Source organism: Coregonus clupeaformis, chromosome 39, assembly GCF_020615455.1.
Source record: "Coregonus clupeaformis isolate EN_2021a chromosome 39, ASM2061545v1, whole genome shotgun sequence".
Lineage (NCBI taxonomy): Eukaryota > Metazoa > Chordata > Actinopteri > Salmoniformes > Salmonidae > Coregonus > Coregonus clupeaformis.
The window spans coordinates 66,727-84,167 of NC_059230.1; the positions used below are offsets into that span (position 1 = coordinate 66,727).

At 42.1% G+C, this 17,441-nt stretch overlaps 1 protein-coding gene across 2 annotated transcripts; it reads right to left on the reverse strand.

The window, feature by feature from the left end:
• Positions 1-1,627: 1,627 nt before the first annotated feature.
• Positions 1,628-4,554, reverse strand: LOC121554599 (arsenite methyltransferase). Of its 2 annotated transcripts, none has more exons than XM_041868237.2 (5): positions 4,397-4,554; positions 4,026-4,101; positions 3,317-3,471; positions 2,335-2,617; positions 1,628-2,022 (listed from the first exon to the last, which is right to left on the reverse strand). In XM_041868237.2, the coding sequence occupies exons 2-5, from the start codon at positions 4,078-4,080 to the stop codon at positions 1,799-1,801; spliced, it is 717 nt and encodes a 238-aa protein (XP_041724171.1). In that variant the 5' UTR covers positions 4,081-4,101; positions 4,397-4,554; the 3' UTR covers positions 1,628-1,798. The 2 variants fall into 2 exon arrangements, with proteins under 2 accessions (XP_041724171.1, XP_041724172.1); XM_041868238.2 differs by having other exon boundaries at positions 4,026-4,104.
• Positions 4,555-17,441: the final 12,887 nt, after the last annotated feature.

Here is a 17,441-nt window from a genome sequence, read left to right on the forward strand (position 1 = left end):
AACAGCAGTAACATCAACAGCAGTAACATCAACAGCAAAAGCAGCAACATAAGCAGCAGCAGCTACAACAGCAGAACCAGTAGCATCAGCAGCAATCGTAGAAACAGCAGCTCCTGCTCAGCCGCCCAGCAACCCTGACATCATCCAGGGGCCCCAGTTATCTGGCCGTGGCTAATTTAGCAGGAGCCTATCAGGGCACAGCCACCAACTATACTGTATGTGCCCTGAATACTGAACAAATAACTCCAGTAAACAACCAAGAACCAGACTCGACCACTCTCTTAGTCTTTCCTCCTTTCCTTTTAACTTTTATCTAGCTATTTTTATGTAATCAGATATGTGTTTATACACTACGTCCTCTCAGTCTCTCAGAAACCCCACTGGCATCCTTCCACACATCTAGACCCCAGAGAGAAGATACATTCCTGCTCTATTTGATATCAGAAGTTCATACTTGTGTCAATAGAGCCTTTGCTTCCTTCGGACGCCTCAGGCCAGGGTCTTTGAAAATCGATAATACTCACACAAAGGTGGCAGTATGCAATGCTGTTTGTGTCTCCACCCTGCTTTATGGCTCAGAGACCTGGACCCAATATAGGTGGCACATCAACATCCTGGAATCCTTCCACATCAGATGCCTCCAACGCATCTTAAGGCTAACCTGGGAGGACTGAGTGAGTACCCCATAATGAGATCCTTGCCAACACCAAGGGCTCAATTCAATTCGTAGTGCTGAAGAGCTGTACAACAGCGCAATAGAAATCTAAAGGCAATGTTTCCACGTTAACAGAGACTGCGTTAGTTAGCGGAGACTGCATTCACGGTAAACACTGCATATGTGGGCTCAATTGGAAATTACCTTTACATTTCAATCGCGCTACAGTGCTGAACTTCAGCTATACAGATTTAATCGAGCCCCAAGTCGACCTGCATTGAATCAAGCATGGCTAAAGGACATCACTGTTGGCTCGGCCTAGTGATCCGCATACCTGAACACCACCTCCCTCACCAAGTTCTCTACGGCCCACTGAGTGGTGCCAAACGCTCTGCTGGAGGTCAGAAAAAGCAATGCAACCATTGCATTTGAAAACCCAGGTGTTGTCTTGTCTTGGCTTCAGATATATCCGATAGCTCACCCACATATTCTAATGTCTTGATCTTTTGGTTTCCTTCAAATGTAGTGGGCGGCAGGTAGCTTAGTGGGTAAGAGCGTTGTGCCAGTAACCGAAAGGTCGCTGGTTCTAATCCCCGAGCCGACTAGGTGAAAAATCTGTCGATGTGCCCTTAAGCAAGGCACTTAACCCTAATTGCTGATGTAAGTCGCTCTGGATAAGAGCGTCTGCGAAATGACTAAAATGTAAATGTAGTCTATTTGAAGAGGGGACTGTGAGACCCTGATTGATTGATTGCTTTTTATTGACAGAAATCTGTCATATGCAAATAAGTGAAAATGATAAAAAAATGGATTGCTGAACATACGTGCATTTGTCACTGATAACAAAATCCTCAACATGTCTCTATACAGTAAAGCTGGTATTCAACACTAGGTGACTGTGCGCTCTGTGGTCACCAACAAACCTTGCTAGTCAAGGCTTGTACTGTGTATAACATTCCCATGCAAAGTGAATGACAGGTAAATACTTTTATTCTTAAGTCAAAACGAAATTATTTCTGACAACCAATATAAAACCTTGAGTATGAACAGACGTACTCTCTTTGGAAGTAACATTTGTTTTTATGACACAACATGCTGTTATATCCATCAAACACATCCGGAGTGTGCACACAGAGCGTGTTCCTAACTGGTCTGAGTCTCGGTGGTGGAGGGAGGTGGAGAGGTGGCATAGATGACCTGGAAGCTCTTTCCCTCATCTGTCAGGTCCTCCATGCTGACCCCCAGGAAGCCCACAGCCCTCAGGGCCTGCATGTAGGGCTCAGGCTCCAATGTCATCCCCTTGAAGAAGCCCTGGTCCACCCCCCGACGCAGGAAGCCCAGATCACACGTGGCCAACATCCTCGCTCCTACCGTGGAGGAAGAAAAGGAGGGGGTTCTATTAATAGAATTAGAATGATCATTTTATTTATATGGTTGTATTAACCAACACCAACAGGTTCTGTGCACTGCAATACTGTCTTCTGTATAGGCTACTGTGCTAACTCTATAGATATGCAGTGCCTTAGAGATACAGTAACATTTCAGTGCATGTTGTAATACAACTTGTATCGTATGGCTCCGACTGCACTCACATTTCCCTCTACTGTTTGCAATAAGGAATTACATCTTGTGTGTGCCTGTGGCATAAACATGTGTGTGTGTGCCGTACTTCCACTAACCAGGCCTCATGACACGGAGCAGTTCGGCGGTGGCGGTGGCCATGTCCGGCCAGTAGAGGTGGCAGTTGGAGTGGAAGACCCCGTGGATGCAGTGGTCCGGGAGGGGAATACACTCCACCCTGCCCTGGAGCAGGTGGACCCTCCCCAAGGCCAGCTGAGGGCCCAGGCGCTCCCGGGCCACCTTGTGCATGTACTCAGAGACGTCCAGGCCGAACAGCTTGCCCCTGGGGTCCGTCAGGTACTTCAGAGCCTCCTGGAGCCCCAAGCCTGGACCAAAGCCAACCTGGATGACAGAGTAGATTTGATGACACTGGATCAATTTTAGTGTGTGTGTATGTGTGTGTGTGTATGGTACCAGTGTGGGGTCAGTTGGTAGAGCAATGTGCTTGCAACGCCAGGGTTGATGGTTCGACTCCCACGGGGGACCCGTGCGAAATGTATCCACTCACTACTGTAAATCTCTCTGGATAAGAGCTTCTGCTAAATGACTAAAATGTAAGCGTGTCTGTGTGTCTATGCGAAATAAAGTAATTCCCCTTTCATACACAGACAGAAATCCCACCTTCTTTCTACCTGCTTTTTGTGTATCTGAAAGGGGTATCTTGTAAAAAACAAGGTATATTAAATCCCACCTCGAGACCAAGCCATGAAACCTGCATTTTCACAAACCCTGTAACCAAAATACAGGTATCGGGTCTGTGTGAATGGTTCTCAGCTTTTTTGCAGGTAAATTCATTAACACTTCCATTGTTTAATATGTCCCTAATTTAAATTGCAAACAACCCCCATGGTTTAACAACAGCCCCCCACCCTCCCAATTTGCCAGTGACCGACTGATACGTATAAAATGGGTATACAGTAGCTGCAAGAAAGTGGTAAATAAGGGTTTGAAAGGGGGTCATGTAAACATTGCCTTGTATTTTTTACAGGTAACCACATCTTCTGTCTTAAATAGGTATAAGTCTATCGCGTAAGCTGTTACCTCCAGGATAGCATGATGGGCCTGGATCTGACACAGTTTGACAGCGTTCTTGATCATCACATTGTTGTACTTCTCCATGGTCCGCTTAGTGTAGCGGCCCATGAAGCTTTTCTTGGGGTGTGCCAAGTTGCGCGTCATTCCATTAGTAAAAATGTCTGAATCACAATGTGACACAAGTGCCAAAATGAATGACAGTTGACGGACACACATGACACATTCACGTTAACTGGCACTCATGGCCGAAACATTCAAACATCTATGCTGATCAAATAGAACATAGAGTTGGAAGTGGTTGTTATAAATTATACTGAAATGTTGTGTTAAAAAGGAGACTGGAATGTAACATCAACTGTATATCCTTTCCAATGAATCATCATGAGGCTGTAGCCTTGGCTGAATGCTACCAGAAATCGGCCTGGCCATATCTGACACACCGGCCCACCAGGGGCAAATGGGCCAGTCCACTAAACTATTTTGAGCCATTGTCTTGAATGGGACAGCAGCCCATTAGTCAAATTATGATAATTTTTCACAAAAAATCATAACATTTCTTAAGAGGCCTATTTTGTTTTTTGGCCTGCAGTTTAGAAAACACTGGATTTTGAGAAACCTTTGACTTGTTTTTCCAGTTATGATTCTGTTATTACTAAGAAACAGACAGGAATATAATATAATATCATATAATAGAAATATAAATAAAACACATTACCTGGAAAGAGAGGAATATCTCTCAGTAGATCTTTATACTTTCTATATTTACTCATAATGCTTCCGAAGTCTTTATCCTACTGGGATTAAACACCAGAGGGTAAGTAAGTAATTAAAGTCAAGAATTACACATAAAGAAAAAAACATTTGAAGCAAAAGCATTCTGACAAGGTTTCTTCATAAAAAAGGTTTTTTCACAAAGACATATTGAGTCATTCTAATGTTGTCTACAAATGTTTGATTGGGATGAGCGCAATGAAAGATTCACTTGCTCAGACATTGATTGAAAAAATACACTTATCAGGTAATATCTCACATCTACACTGCTATTCTACACAGAGTTCCTGGTTTCGGGAATAAAAGGAAACTGACCTGATTGGTTTGAGGGGATCTCGGTTCAATTCAATGGGACTCCCTCGTTGTGGCAGAGCAGAGAAGACCGGACTAACTAACACATACAACAGAATCCTGGTTTGTCTGACTTACTGTCCAGTGAATGTCCTTGAGCATTCTTTCAAAAAGTGTATAAACTTTCTATCTCTGATTGTGCAGTCTCTTAAAGTCACATTCAGACAATGAAAATGACTTCACATTCTGTTCCTCAATATGATAATATTGTAACAGTAACATTAGCATTGAAAGACGGCTCGTAGCACCCTCCATTTGGCTCAACAGTCAGTCCTTGACTTGAATAGCAACAATACCCTGGTGCCATTTTCAACTTTGTTACATAAATTGAGATGGTCAACTACTTGCATAGGTTGCGATTAATCTATATGATTAGACATTTACTGGTGAAATATACAGTTGAAGTCAGAAGTTTACATACACTTAGGTTGGAGTCATTAAAACATATTTTTCTTCCACTCCACAAATTTCTTTTTAACAAACTATAGTTTTGGCAAGTCGGTTAGGACATCTACTTTGTGCATGACAGAAGTACTTTTTCCAACAATTGTTAACAGACAGATTACTTCACTTATAATTTACTGTATCACAATTCCAGTGGGTCAGAAGTTTACATACACTAAGTTGACTGTGCCTTTAAACAGCTTGAAAAATTACAGAAAATGATGTCATGGCTTTAGAAGCTTCTGAGAGGCTAATTGACATCATTTGAGTCAATTGGAGGTGTACCTGTGGATGTATTTCAAGGCCTACCTTCAAACTCAGTGCCTCTTTGCTTGACATCATGGGAAAATCAAAAGAAATCAGCCAAGACCTCAGAAAAAAAATTGTAGACCTCCACAAGTCTGGTTCATCCCTGGGAGCAATTTACAAACGCCTGAAGGTACCACGTTCATCTGTACAAAAATAGAACGCAAGTATAAACACCATGGGACCACGCAGCCGTCATACCGCTCAGGAAGAAGACGCGTTCTGTCTCGTAGAGATTAACGTACTTTGGTGCGAAAATTGCAAATCAATCCCAGAACAACAGCAAAGGACCTTGTGAAGATGCTGGAGGAAACAGGTACAAAATTATCTATATCCACAGTAAACGAGTCCTATAAAGTGAGGGAAAAAAGTATTTGATCCCCTGCTGATTTTGTACGTTTGCCCACTGACAAAGAAATTATCAGTCTATAATTTTAACGGTAGGTTTATTTGAACAGTGAGAGACAGAATAACAAAAAGAAAATCAATTTTATAAATTGATTTGCATTTTAATGAGGGAAATAAGTATTTGACCCCCTCTCAATCAGAAAGATTTCTTGCTCCCAGGTGTCTTTTATACAGGTAACTGATAGATGAATTTGTGTATTAAAAATAATGACTAAAGAATTTCACCCCAAACACAGTATAAATGTTAGAATTATCATGTAGTGTCAACCCACTAACAGAGGGGGCGTTACTAACCATTCAAGGGGAAGGCGGGAACTGTTTAAGAAAGGTGGGAGGAGCATAGTGCCTTTGTTTGTCAAGGAGTATAAAAAAACAGGATATTTGTGTTTTTGAGCAGAGCTCTCCATGAATAAATGAACTGATAATTACTTGTGGATTGTGGACCTTGAATCATTGATGATTAAAACCGGAGCTTTACAACCTCTGGTAAAGATTCAAGCTTAGGGTGAATTAGAGATAAAAATTCACATGACAGATTGGTCCTTCGAAGCGGAGCTTAATACATCTTTATCGTTCTAGAGACACCGAAATCCGTGCACGGCCGGGTGATCGCATCCGTGAAAAATAGTCCTGGCCTTCCACGTTAAGGTTAATAAACAGGCCGGTGATTACTCTTTATGAACGATAAAGACGTTAACAAGTTTGAAAAAGCATTTTAATCCAGACTGCAAGGAAAAGGTCAGTAATTTTTATTCATGGATTTTGGTAAAATGAGTTGAACTTAGTTACCAAAGTCAAAGAAGGTAATAATTATTACGACAGGGGGGGTCCGCAATTGATCCTAGAGGTAAATAGCTATTACAAAAAAAACTAGTCCGAAATGACATGGCAGTGAATTGCAATCACAAATGTAAACTAAGTTAATATTGTCATTGTAATTGCAATGTTCAGTATAAACAGGGAAATAATTATCATCGTATGAGAGGGATGTGTCGGGAGTTCCAGATGCGACTGGGCATGTGTTAGAACTTTGCAAACAAGTTTATCAGATGATAAGGTCGTATGTGGTGAGACTTAATCCCTCGGGAGACGGGATCATTATTTCAGGGGTGGGGGAAAAAATAAGTCGCGTGAGGAAAATTGGGTAACTTACTCTTTTCATGAAACCGGAGTTTTAAATAGAAACTCTGGGTTAGGGGTTAAATAATTTTAAAGGGTTAATTACAAAAGCAAGAGGCGCACTAAGAGATTAGCTCCTACTAAAATAATTTGGGAGTGAATTATTTAAAAAACAAAGGGGGGGAGGGATTTCTTATTGTTCCGCCATGGGAAAGACCTCTAATAAACAAGTCCGAGAATTAACGGGAGATGAAAGAAATATGTTTTATGGATCCATTTGGGAGAAGAGGTATGAATTTATTGGGCATCTCGAAGTAGAAAAATTAGAATGTATGATCAAACCGATGCATGTAGACTGGAACTAATTTCAAAGAACAGCGAAAGGAGGGGCTGGAGACAGAGAGTGTGTTTTTTAAGCGCGAAAATGCTTTAACGGGGACAAAGGAATATTTGACCATCGTGACTACAGGGGAAAAGGAGTATGACAGTCAATATTTGTGGTTGAACGGGTAAGATGTTTTTAAAAAATGATTTGTGTCAATTAAAGAATTGGCTAAAAACACCACAAAGCGATTATTTGAGAGGTACCTATAAAGTCCAACGATGTGGTCCTCTGTAGCTCAGCTAGTAGAGCACAGCGCTTGTAACGCCAAGGTAGTGGGTTCGATCACCGGGACCACTAATAAAAAAATTATAATTAATTTTTAAAAATGTATGCACGCATGACTGTAAGTCGCTTTGGATGGGAGCGTCTGCTAAATGACATATTATTATGCGTGTGTATGAGCTTTCGCACTCAAACGTAGACGTACGTTGAGTGAGAAAGTAGAGAATATTAGCAATTTTGGTCAGTTGGCAGACGCTCTAGTCCGGAGCGACTTGAAGAGCCAATAGAGGTTTGCATGGAACTATTCTGTCGTGTTGGGCATTTGAATGGCAGAAGGTAAAATGTGTGTATGAGGAAATTCAACAGCGGGTATGAATGATAACCGGATACTACTTAGTATTTGGTTGGTTAAATGCTAAATAAAAGATTTGAGGCGTGGTTATGGGGTAACTAGGAAGACGCACTTATTCAAAAAGGAATGGGTGGAGAGAGTTTTTTTACGTGTATTAAAAGTTGCATAAGATAACTAGTAGTATTCTAAATAATCTATGAAAATATGTTACAAGTACGAATGGCATTATTTCCTAAGAAGGTAGATTGTAGGGAAGTTTCCCGCGCCTCCCCCATAATGTAGGAAGGAGCAGGAGAGGGGGGGGGTGAGAGACAGGACATCGTTCAAATGGTAGGAATGTCATTAAGTGTATGCTGATAAAATATCAAGCATTTGTTTTATTGATTGGGGCCGAATCAAATAACTTAAATATTTTGAATAGCGAACAGAAAATGAAAGGCATGGAATACAAATAATTGGAAAATTTTAAAACGATATAATTTATTTTCGTTACAAGGAAGCAAGTGGCATTGGCTGTTGTGCTGGGGGAATAGCGCCAGCCTGTGGTGGGTTCTGGATTTGTTATAAATAACTTTATATTTTAAACTAAAATGAATAGACTACAATTGGAACATCAGAAAAAGGACAATATAATTCGTAATAGTTATTATAATAATTATTGATAGTTATTGCAGTTATTATTATCCTGAGTGGCGCAGTGGTCTAAGGCACTGCATCGCAGGGCTAACTGTGCCACTAGAGATCCTGGTTCGGATCCAGGTTCTGTCGCAGCCGACAGCGACCGGGAGACTCAAGGGCGGCGCACAATTGGCCAAGCGTCGTCCAGGGTAGGGGGGAAAATGGCCGGCAAGGATGGAGCTCAGTTGATAGAGCATGGTGTTTGCAACGCCAGGGTTATGGGTTCGATTCCCACGGGGGGAGGCCAGAAAAATAAATAAATAAAGATTAAAATAATAAAAATGTATTCACTAGGTTGCTCTGGATAGGAGCGTCTGCTGGGTGACTAGAATGTAAATGTATTATCATTGATTCAGTAATGATAGGAGGGAAGTAGCGATAGAGCTGAGAGGTTTGAGAGTTGAGGAAAAGGGAGTGATTTGTGGCTCTGGTTGGCGGGAAAAAGGAGAGACAGACTTAGAGAGACAGAGGAAGTTAGAGAGGGAGAGAATAAAAGAAAAAGAGAGAAGGAAACTGTTTAGGTTTGAAAAACAAGCAGGCTGAGAGACAGAGATAACAGTTTCTGGAGCTTGAAAAGCAGAGACTAACAGAGTAAGAAAAGGAACAGACGAGAGCAGAGTATTTAATGGCCACTAGGGGAAATAGCTAAGAGAGGTACTACTCCAAAATGGAAGAGGAGAGAGATTTTACTAGGGGATGGATCAAATGATTGATAATGGATCATTTGAATGAGATCACATGTAGCAGATTTAGAGTAATCAATTAAATAATCATTGTATACTCGAGGAATTTTATGAAGTTAGGCATATTTAGGTCATAAGAGGGTGCTACCAAATTAAGTTGAGCCTAACTATCTTTGATTGTTATTTTTCAATTGGGTTTTTCAAATAAAATAAAAACACACCCAGCATGATGTTTATAAAGGGTTGTTATGTTGAATTTAGGGAATTTTCAACAGTTCATAGGTGGTGTTTACTATGCTGTGGGATGGAACGGTTTATTGGGTGATATTTGAAACTAAATTCATGGAATAAGCTGCAGTAATCAGAAGAATGTACAATCTAAGGCGAGACAACTATTGCCTAGATCATTGATTTAGCAATAGGGTGAGGTAGATAAGGACTAGGAAAAAAAAAGCTTGGGTCGTCATTATGTACTGCATACGGGAAATCAAGTGATCTTATCTATGGGAAGGCAATGGCACCCCATGGTAAAATCATTTGGGACTCTGAGGAGGAAGAACAGGTTATGTTGTTGCTCTCTTCCCAAACAGTCTTAGCTTTTAATAAATATATCAGGGATGTTACCCAAATGGTAGAGAGTAAAGAGGGATGACATTGGTCGTGGTTTAAAGATGAGGTTTTTTTGGTGGGCTATTAGAGATAACTGGGTTAATCACGAACATAGAGGTTTTTATTCTTTGTTGCTAGGCAGAATACTTAAGTGACCTAAAAAAAAAATGGACTTGTCATGTCCAACAATCAGTCTTCAGGTCAAGCCCGGGAGAGCCGGGGTAGAACAGAGGTTGAACTAAACATAAGTGTTTTTACAAGATAAGAGGTTGTTTGATTGGATTACTAATTGATTCTGAACTGAATGAAAGTCGAATTTAGCCGCCATAAAGACAAAGGAAGTGGGAGGAGCAATAAAGAAGCAAAAAATAATCTAAAAAATGAAAGGCATGGCAATCGGTTGATAAATAACCTAAGGGAATGTTTAGGAAGGTGGAAAAAATTGACACATAAGCAGAACTATGTGTCAAGAGGGGGGAAGAGGCTAATTGTATTAGATAATATACGAAGGAGAGGACAAAATACTTTAAAAAAAAAATTTTTTTAGATAGTCTAAAAAGAGAATGCAGTCAAAAAATTGTTACATTAATCTGAACATGTGTGAAGATAGTTTATTAACCACACCCGTATGTCAGAGGTTTTGTGCCCCACAGGTGAACTAAAGGAGAAGGTGACCCACTATCTAACCAGGTGACTGGTGAGCATCCAGTCACTAGAAGGAAAACTGGAAGCAGGCCTGTTGGGAAGGGCCCTATCAGGTTATGTTGGTAACCACCTTGGCCATTAGAATAGCAGAGAGAGCAACCTGGGTCCATTTACCCACTGCAAGAAGGTAGGACCACATACAAGCACCGCTTAGCACACGCAGAGTTGACGAGCGGAACTGCGCCACAGGGTGCGGGGTCACCTCTGTCAACGAAGATCTCCTACCCAGACCTATCATCACTGTAGTGTGTTCCTAGGGTGTGAGTATGGGGTGGTACCGAGCAGAAGGACTCAAGACAGGAGAGGGTTGGGTTTTTTGGGAATATGGGTGACCCTGAGCTGCATCATAGTCTCGGCAATAGTCGTGGTAGGTCAAAATCCACCACCACCACCTCGCACCAATTACGCTATGGCCTTACCATTATTAAGAAATAAAGGGAAAGCGACCCGACATACTGACCATCAAGGGCGAGTGATCTACAAAATAGGAGTCAGAGAAGGGTGGGGAGTAAGATTCAAAATTATGATTAGGGATCTTATCAGAGTGGATAAGCAAGCAACATGGGATTATAAGATCCCGTTGTATTTATGTTCAGCCCCCTCAGCGGATTGTTCCTGGGCTCAGGTATTTAGACATACTGGGGGAAGGAGATATGAGACGGGGGGGGCTGGACGTCCAGATGGAGTCAAAAGATATAGAGGGAGAAGGTACTGTCATTAATCCATTAATGACAATAGACCGAGTAAATCAGTCAAGGGATGACGGAGTCAATTTGACTAACCCGTCCACTATGAAAGATTTTCTCCTCCAGGAATGGAACAATGGGGAAGTGGAGGGGGTCCCTGATGAGAATCTCTGGTTAAAGTGGATGAAATACACCGCTAGGGCCTTGGGGGAGACCAATTGTTATGCATGCTCCATTGGGCGACCGACAATGTTGACCGCCCCAATGCCAAAGGCAATGTTTCCCTGTGTATTAGACCTGGGGTCCAATCAAAAAGAGCCAAATTGCACAGGGATTGGGCTGGCAAAATTGACATACTCGGCCAGCCCACCTAGATTCACTTTAACTCCTGGCGAATACCAGTGTTACAGACATAGAAATGGCACCCGTAACTTGGGTGATTTTGATGGCTGTAAGGAGATAATTAATGTGACTGATTTAGATAAGGAAGGAAGAAAAAATTTTTAGGAACCTAACCATCCCTTTGACTGATGTGTGGTGGGCATGCACTAACAAAGGGAGCATTCGGCAGACATTACCAGAGGGATAGGTGGGTACTTGTGCACCAGTATTGTTGGTCCAACCTGTAAGAATTGGTCATCAAAGACCAGTGACAGGAAGAATAATTAGGAGAAAAATAAGTCAGGAAGGAAATAGCCCAATTTGGATAGATGGTATAGGCATCCCCAGGGGTGTTCCAGACGAATACAAAGCTATAAATCAAATATAGGAGAGTTTTACTACAACATTTTTCTGGTGGGGGACAAAAAAAAATATGGATTGGATAAATTATATCTATTACAACCAACAGCGATTTATTGACAAGACTAGAGATGCAGTAAGGGGATCTCTGAGCGATTATCCGCCATTCCGCTCATAACTTAGTAGAGGTTGGTTCTAGATCAGGCAGAAAGTGCCGGTGTCTATAGAAAGATAAGCCATTGTTGCATATTTATCCCTAACAACACCACACTGGATGGGACAGTCACCAGAGCTCTTGCAGAATTAACTGCACTAAGTGAAGGATGAACTGAACTCAGAAGTTAGTACATTGTGGATAGATGGTTTGATGAAATATTTGGTAAATGGAAAACCCTAACAGCCACCATCTTAGGAGCGATCAGTGTTTGTATGGGTATTCTTGTATTATGTGGTTGTTGTCTTGTCCCCTGTGTCCGAGGATTGGTGAGTCAGGCGTTGGTGAAATGCAGTATCTAAACAATGATGAGAGATGGACTGACTCCGGACTCTGACCAGGGGAATGTGAAAAACGATCCTCCAGGCTTGGTGGATGACGAGGATTTGGACCCTGAAAGACCGCAATTGGATGAAACGTTTATTGGTTCTGATGTATGAAGGTCATAGGGAAAATCCTAAAAGAAGACCTATGATTGGATGTAGATAAATAGAACTGATCTCTGAGATTAAACATGTTTGTAAATACATTTATCCTGAAGATGAAACCATTTAGTCAAAAGGGTGGATTGATAGATGAATTTGTGTATTAAAAATAATGACTAAAGAATTTCACCCCAAACACAGTATAAATGTTAGAATTATCATGTAGTGTCAACCCACTAACAGAGGGGGCGTTACTAACCATTCAAGGGGGAAGGCGGGAACTGTTTAAGAAAGGTGGGAGGAGCATAGTGCCTTTGTTTGTCAAGGAGTATAAAAAACAGGATATTTGTGTTTTTGAGCAGAGCTCTCCATGAATAAATGAACTAATAATTACTTGTGGATTGTGGACCTTGAATCATTGATGATTAAAACCGGAGCTTTACAACCTCTGGTAATGATTCAAGCTTAGGGTGAATTAGAGATAAAAATTCACATGACAGTAACGAGCTGAGATTAGGAGCACACTCTTAAAGGGAGTGCTCCTAATCTCAGTTTGTTACCTGTATAAAAGACACCTGTCCACAGAAGCAATCAATCAATCAGATTCCAAACTCTCCACCATGGCCAAGACCAAAGAGCTCTCCAATGATGTCAGGGACAAGATTGTAGACCTACACAAGGCTGGAATGGGCTACAAGACCATCGCCAAGCAGCTTGGTGAGAAGGTGACAACAGTTGGTGCGATTATTCGCAAATGGAAGAAACACAAAATAACTGTAAATCTCCCTCGGCCTGGGGCTCCATGCAAGATCTCACCTCGTAGAGTTGCAATGATCATGAGAACGGTGAGGAATCAGCCCAGAACTACACAGGAGGATCTTGTCAATGATCTCAAGGCAGTTGGGACCATAGTCACCAAGAAAACAATTGGTAACACACTACGCCGTGAAGGACTGAAATCCTGCAGCGCCCGCAAGGTCCCTCTGCTCAAGAAAGCACATATACAGGCCCGTCTGAAGTTTGCCAATGAACATCTGAATGATTCAGAGGAGAACTGGGTGAAAGTGTTGTGGTCAGATGAGACCATAATCGAGCTCTTTGGCATCAACTCAACTCGCCGTGTTTGGAGGAGGAGGAATGCTGCCTATGACCCCAAGAACACCATCTCCACCGTCAAACATGGAGGTGGAAACATTATGCTTTGGGGGTGTTTCACCGCATCAAAGGCACGATGGACGGGGCCATGTACTGTCAAATCTTGGGTGAGAAACTCCTTCCCTCAGCCAGGGCATTGAAAATGGGTCGTGGATGGGTATTCCAGCATGACAATGACCCAAAACACACGGCCAAGGCAACAAAGGAGTGGCTCAAGAAGAAGTACGTTAAGGTCCGGGAGTGGCCTAGCCAGTCTCCAGACCTTAATCCCACAGAAAATCTGTGGAGGGAGCTGAAGGTTCGAGTTGCCAAACGTCAGCCTCGAAACCTTAATGAGTTGGAGAAGATCTGCAAAGAGGAGTGGGACAAAATCCCTCCTGAGATGTGTGCAAACCTGGTGGCCAACTACAAGAAATGTCTGACCTCTGTGATTGCCAAGGGTTTTGCCACCAAGTACTAAGTCATGTTTTGCAGAGGGGTCAAATACTTATTTCCCTCATTAAAATGCAAATCAATTTATAACATTATTGACATGCGCTTTTCTGGATTTTTTTGTTGTTATTCTGTCTCTCACTGGTCAAATAAACCTACCATTAAAATTATAGACTGATCATGTCTTTGTCAGTGGGCAAACGTACAAAATCAACAGGGGATCAAATACTTTTTTCCCTCACTGTATCAACATAATCTGAAAGGCCGCTCAGCAAGGAAGAAGCCACTGCTACAAACCGCCCTAAAAAAGCCAGACTACGGTTTGCAACTGCACATGGGGACAAAGATCGTACTTTTTGGAGAAATGTCCTCTGGTCTGATGAAACAAAAATAGAACTGTTTGGCCATAATGACCATCGTTATGTTTGGAGGAAAAAGGTGGTTGCATGCAAGCCGAAGAACACCATCCCAACCGTGAAGCACGGGGGTGGCAGCATCATGCTGTGGGGGTGCTTTGCTGCAAGAGGGACTGGTGCACTTCACAAAATAGATGGCATCATGAGGAAGGAAAATTATGTGGATATATTGAAGCAACATCTCAAGACATCAGTCAGAAAGTTAAAGCTTGGTCGCAAATGGGTCTTCCAAATGGACAATGACCCCAAGCATACTTCCAAAGTTGTGTCAAAATGGCTTAAGGACAACAAAGTCAAGTTATTGGAGTGGCCATCACAAAGCCCTGACCTCAATCCTATAGAAAATGTGTGGGCAGAACTGAAAAAGCGTGTGCGAGCAAGGAGGCCTACAAACCTGATTCAGTTACACCAGCTCTGTCAGGAGGAATGGGCCAAAATCCACCCAACTTATTGTGGGAAGCTTGTGGAAGGCTACACGAAACGAAACGTTTGACCCAAGTTAAACAATTTCAGGGAAATGCTACCAAATACTAATTGAGTGTATGTAAACTTCTGACCCACTGGGAATGTGATGAAAGAAATAAAAGCTCTAATATTATTCTGACATTTCACATTCTTAAAATAAAGTGGTGATCCTAACTTCCCTAAAACAGGGAATTTTTACTAGGATTAAATGTCAGGAATTGTGAAAAACTGAGTTTAAATGTATTTGGCTAAGGTGTATGTAAACTTCCGACTTCAACTGTATATTCAAGATGCAAACATCTACATTTGGCCTATTATACCGTATGCCACAAACTGGTGCATGGCGAATTTGCGTCCTACAATTTTGGGCTCGAAAGAAGCGCATCAACTGGGTACATAGGGTAGGCTACTTTAGATTCCACTGGGTTTTGTATTTTTGTTTATTTGACTGGGTTTTTTGACTGTGATGTCACAAATATTTACCACCCATAGAGCAGGTTTAAATATGAGGGCATGCAGTTCAACACAGGTAGGTCACATTGAGTGCGTTCGTAAATTCACTCTGGCTATCTACTCCGATTTCAGAGCACTTTCATCTGTGTGCCAGAGCACAGAATAACTGATGAATTTATGAACGTGCAACACCTGCAAAAAAAACAGTTTTTCGTGATATCCAATTGGTAGTTACATTCTTGTCCCATCGCTGCAACTCCCGTACGGACTCGGGAGTGGCGAAGGTCGAGAGCCATGCGTCCTCAGAAACACAACCCTGCCAAGCCGCACTGCTTCTTGACACACTGCTCGCTTAACCCAGAAGCCAGCCTCACAAATGTGTCGGAGGAAACTGGCGACCGTGTCAGCGTACATGCACCCGGCTCGCCACAGGAGTCACTAGAGCACGATGGGACAAGGCCATCCCAGCCGGCCAAACCCTCCCCTAAGCCGGATGACGCTGGGCCAATTGTACGCCGCCTCATGGGTCTCCCAGTCACAGCCAGCTGCGACACAGTCCGGGTTCAAACCCGGATCTGTAGTGACGCCTCAAGCACTGCCATGCAGTGCCTTAGACCGCTGCACCACTCGGGAGGCCCCAATTAAATTGTTGCCAGCAGCACAGTTAGTCACCAACACTCTAGATAACATGAAAACAGCCTAACCTGCTCTGCTAGGGCGAGTAAAATGGTCAGAGTCAGGTGTTCTCTCATTTGTGTCTAGAAGTAGCTAGCAGGCTAGCCAACTTTAACCAGTTGCTTGTCTGCCGTTGTGAGTTCAAAACACTCAGATCAACCCTAGTCCTGGGCCAGAGCATCCACTGTGCACTCTGAACTCACCAAGAGCGAAACGCTCTGAATTTATGAACTGACAATCTGACAAGCTCTGAATTTACAAATGCCCAGAGCACACTCTGAGCTCACTCTGGCACTCCACAGTGAATTTATGACCACAACCATTATATCACCATTTTGCACAGTATTGGTCCATTATGACATCACAACTATAGCCATGATGTCACAATCAACACATTCCAAACATTACGTTGGAACATTCTAGTGTGGTGCCTGACTACTGAACATAGAACACCAGTATCAAGACAATCTAACAAATGTATCCTGAGATAGTTATCACCATAAAATATAGAACATGCTACTAGATGAAAACTTGAGGTTGAAGACCAAGGTAACAGAGATAACAGTTTTTAATGTGTAGTGTTGTATTCACATGGCTGAGGCAACTCAATGTATTTCCAAGATGAAGCCATGTGAGCCCTGTGGCCGGTGCTTCGATCCAAACAGTCTGGAGAAACAGCGAGATCTATGCCAAGGTCTCCTCCAACACACCAGAGGGATATATGACCACCAAGCACCGATTCAAGGGCACCAACTTTTTTAAGAACAGAAATGACTGCTTTTTGTACTTTGGATTGGACACAGACCACTGAAGAGGAAGTACTGCTAAAAGGAAGTAATATTGTATCCAGAACCATCCAAATCAACTGTGTACAGCAGTTCCTCAAATCCAGATTAACACCTGTATTTATTTAATGAATGAACGATTCAAAAACATTTCTGTAAGTTGTTCAAGCAGATTTGTAAATACTGCAGAAAGGTAGAGGAAATTAAGGGAACAAGGGACTGTATGTCAAATCTGAAAATGAAATATATTTTATCTTAATTTGAAATGTATTTGATGTTAATCCCCATCTTAAATGGGGAATGTAGGAGTCCAACTATCTATATTATAATACCATAGGCCACAACCTGGGGTGGACTTGCATCTTACAATTTGACAGTTTTCTTAATTTTGGCCTCAAAAGAAGAGTCACCAGGACCATGGGATAGGCTCCTTTTCTACTGGAACGCATCCAACTTTGAGCTAACAACAAACAGGGTCGTGCTCAGTAGGGCACAACGTAGCAAAAATGTTTTGCAACGGAAAAACAAATATGTGCATTCTTATTATACAAAGTTCAGGTAATTCCGTTTCAATGTTTTCTCTATTGTAAACACAACCCAAGTAGCATATGAGAACATAACCCAAGACACAAAAGACATGACAACAGTTTG

What these genes read in the sequence shown, in the direction of transcription:
- LOC121554599 (XM_041868237.2), bottom strand. Translation starts at nt 4,080, where the DNA reads ATGAGTAAATATAGAAAGTATAAAGATCTACTGAGAGATATTCCTCTC. An exon ending in AGATATTCCTCTCTTTCCAG is followed by an intron (nt 3,472 to 4,025) that starts GTAATGTGTTTT and finishes ATTGTGATTCAG; the next exon opens with ACATTTTTACTAATGGAATG. An exon ending in CCCATCATGCTATCCTGGAG is followed by an intron (nt 2,618 to 3,316) that starts GTAACAGCTTAC and finishes TCTGTCATCCAG; the next exon opens with GTTGGCTTTGGTCCAGGCTT.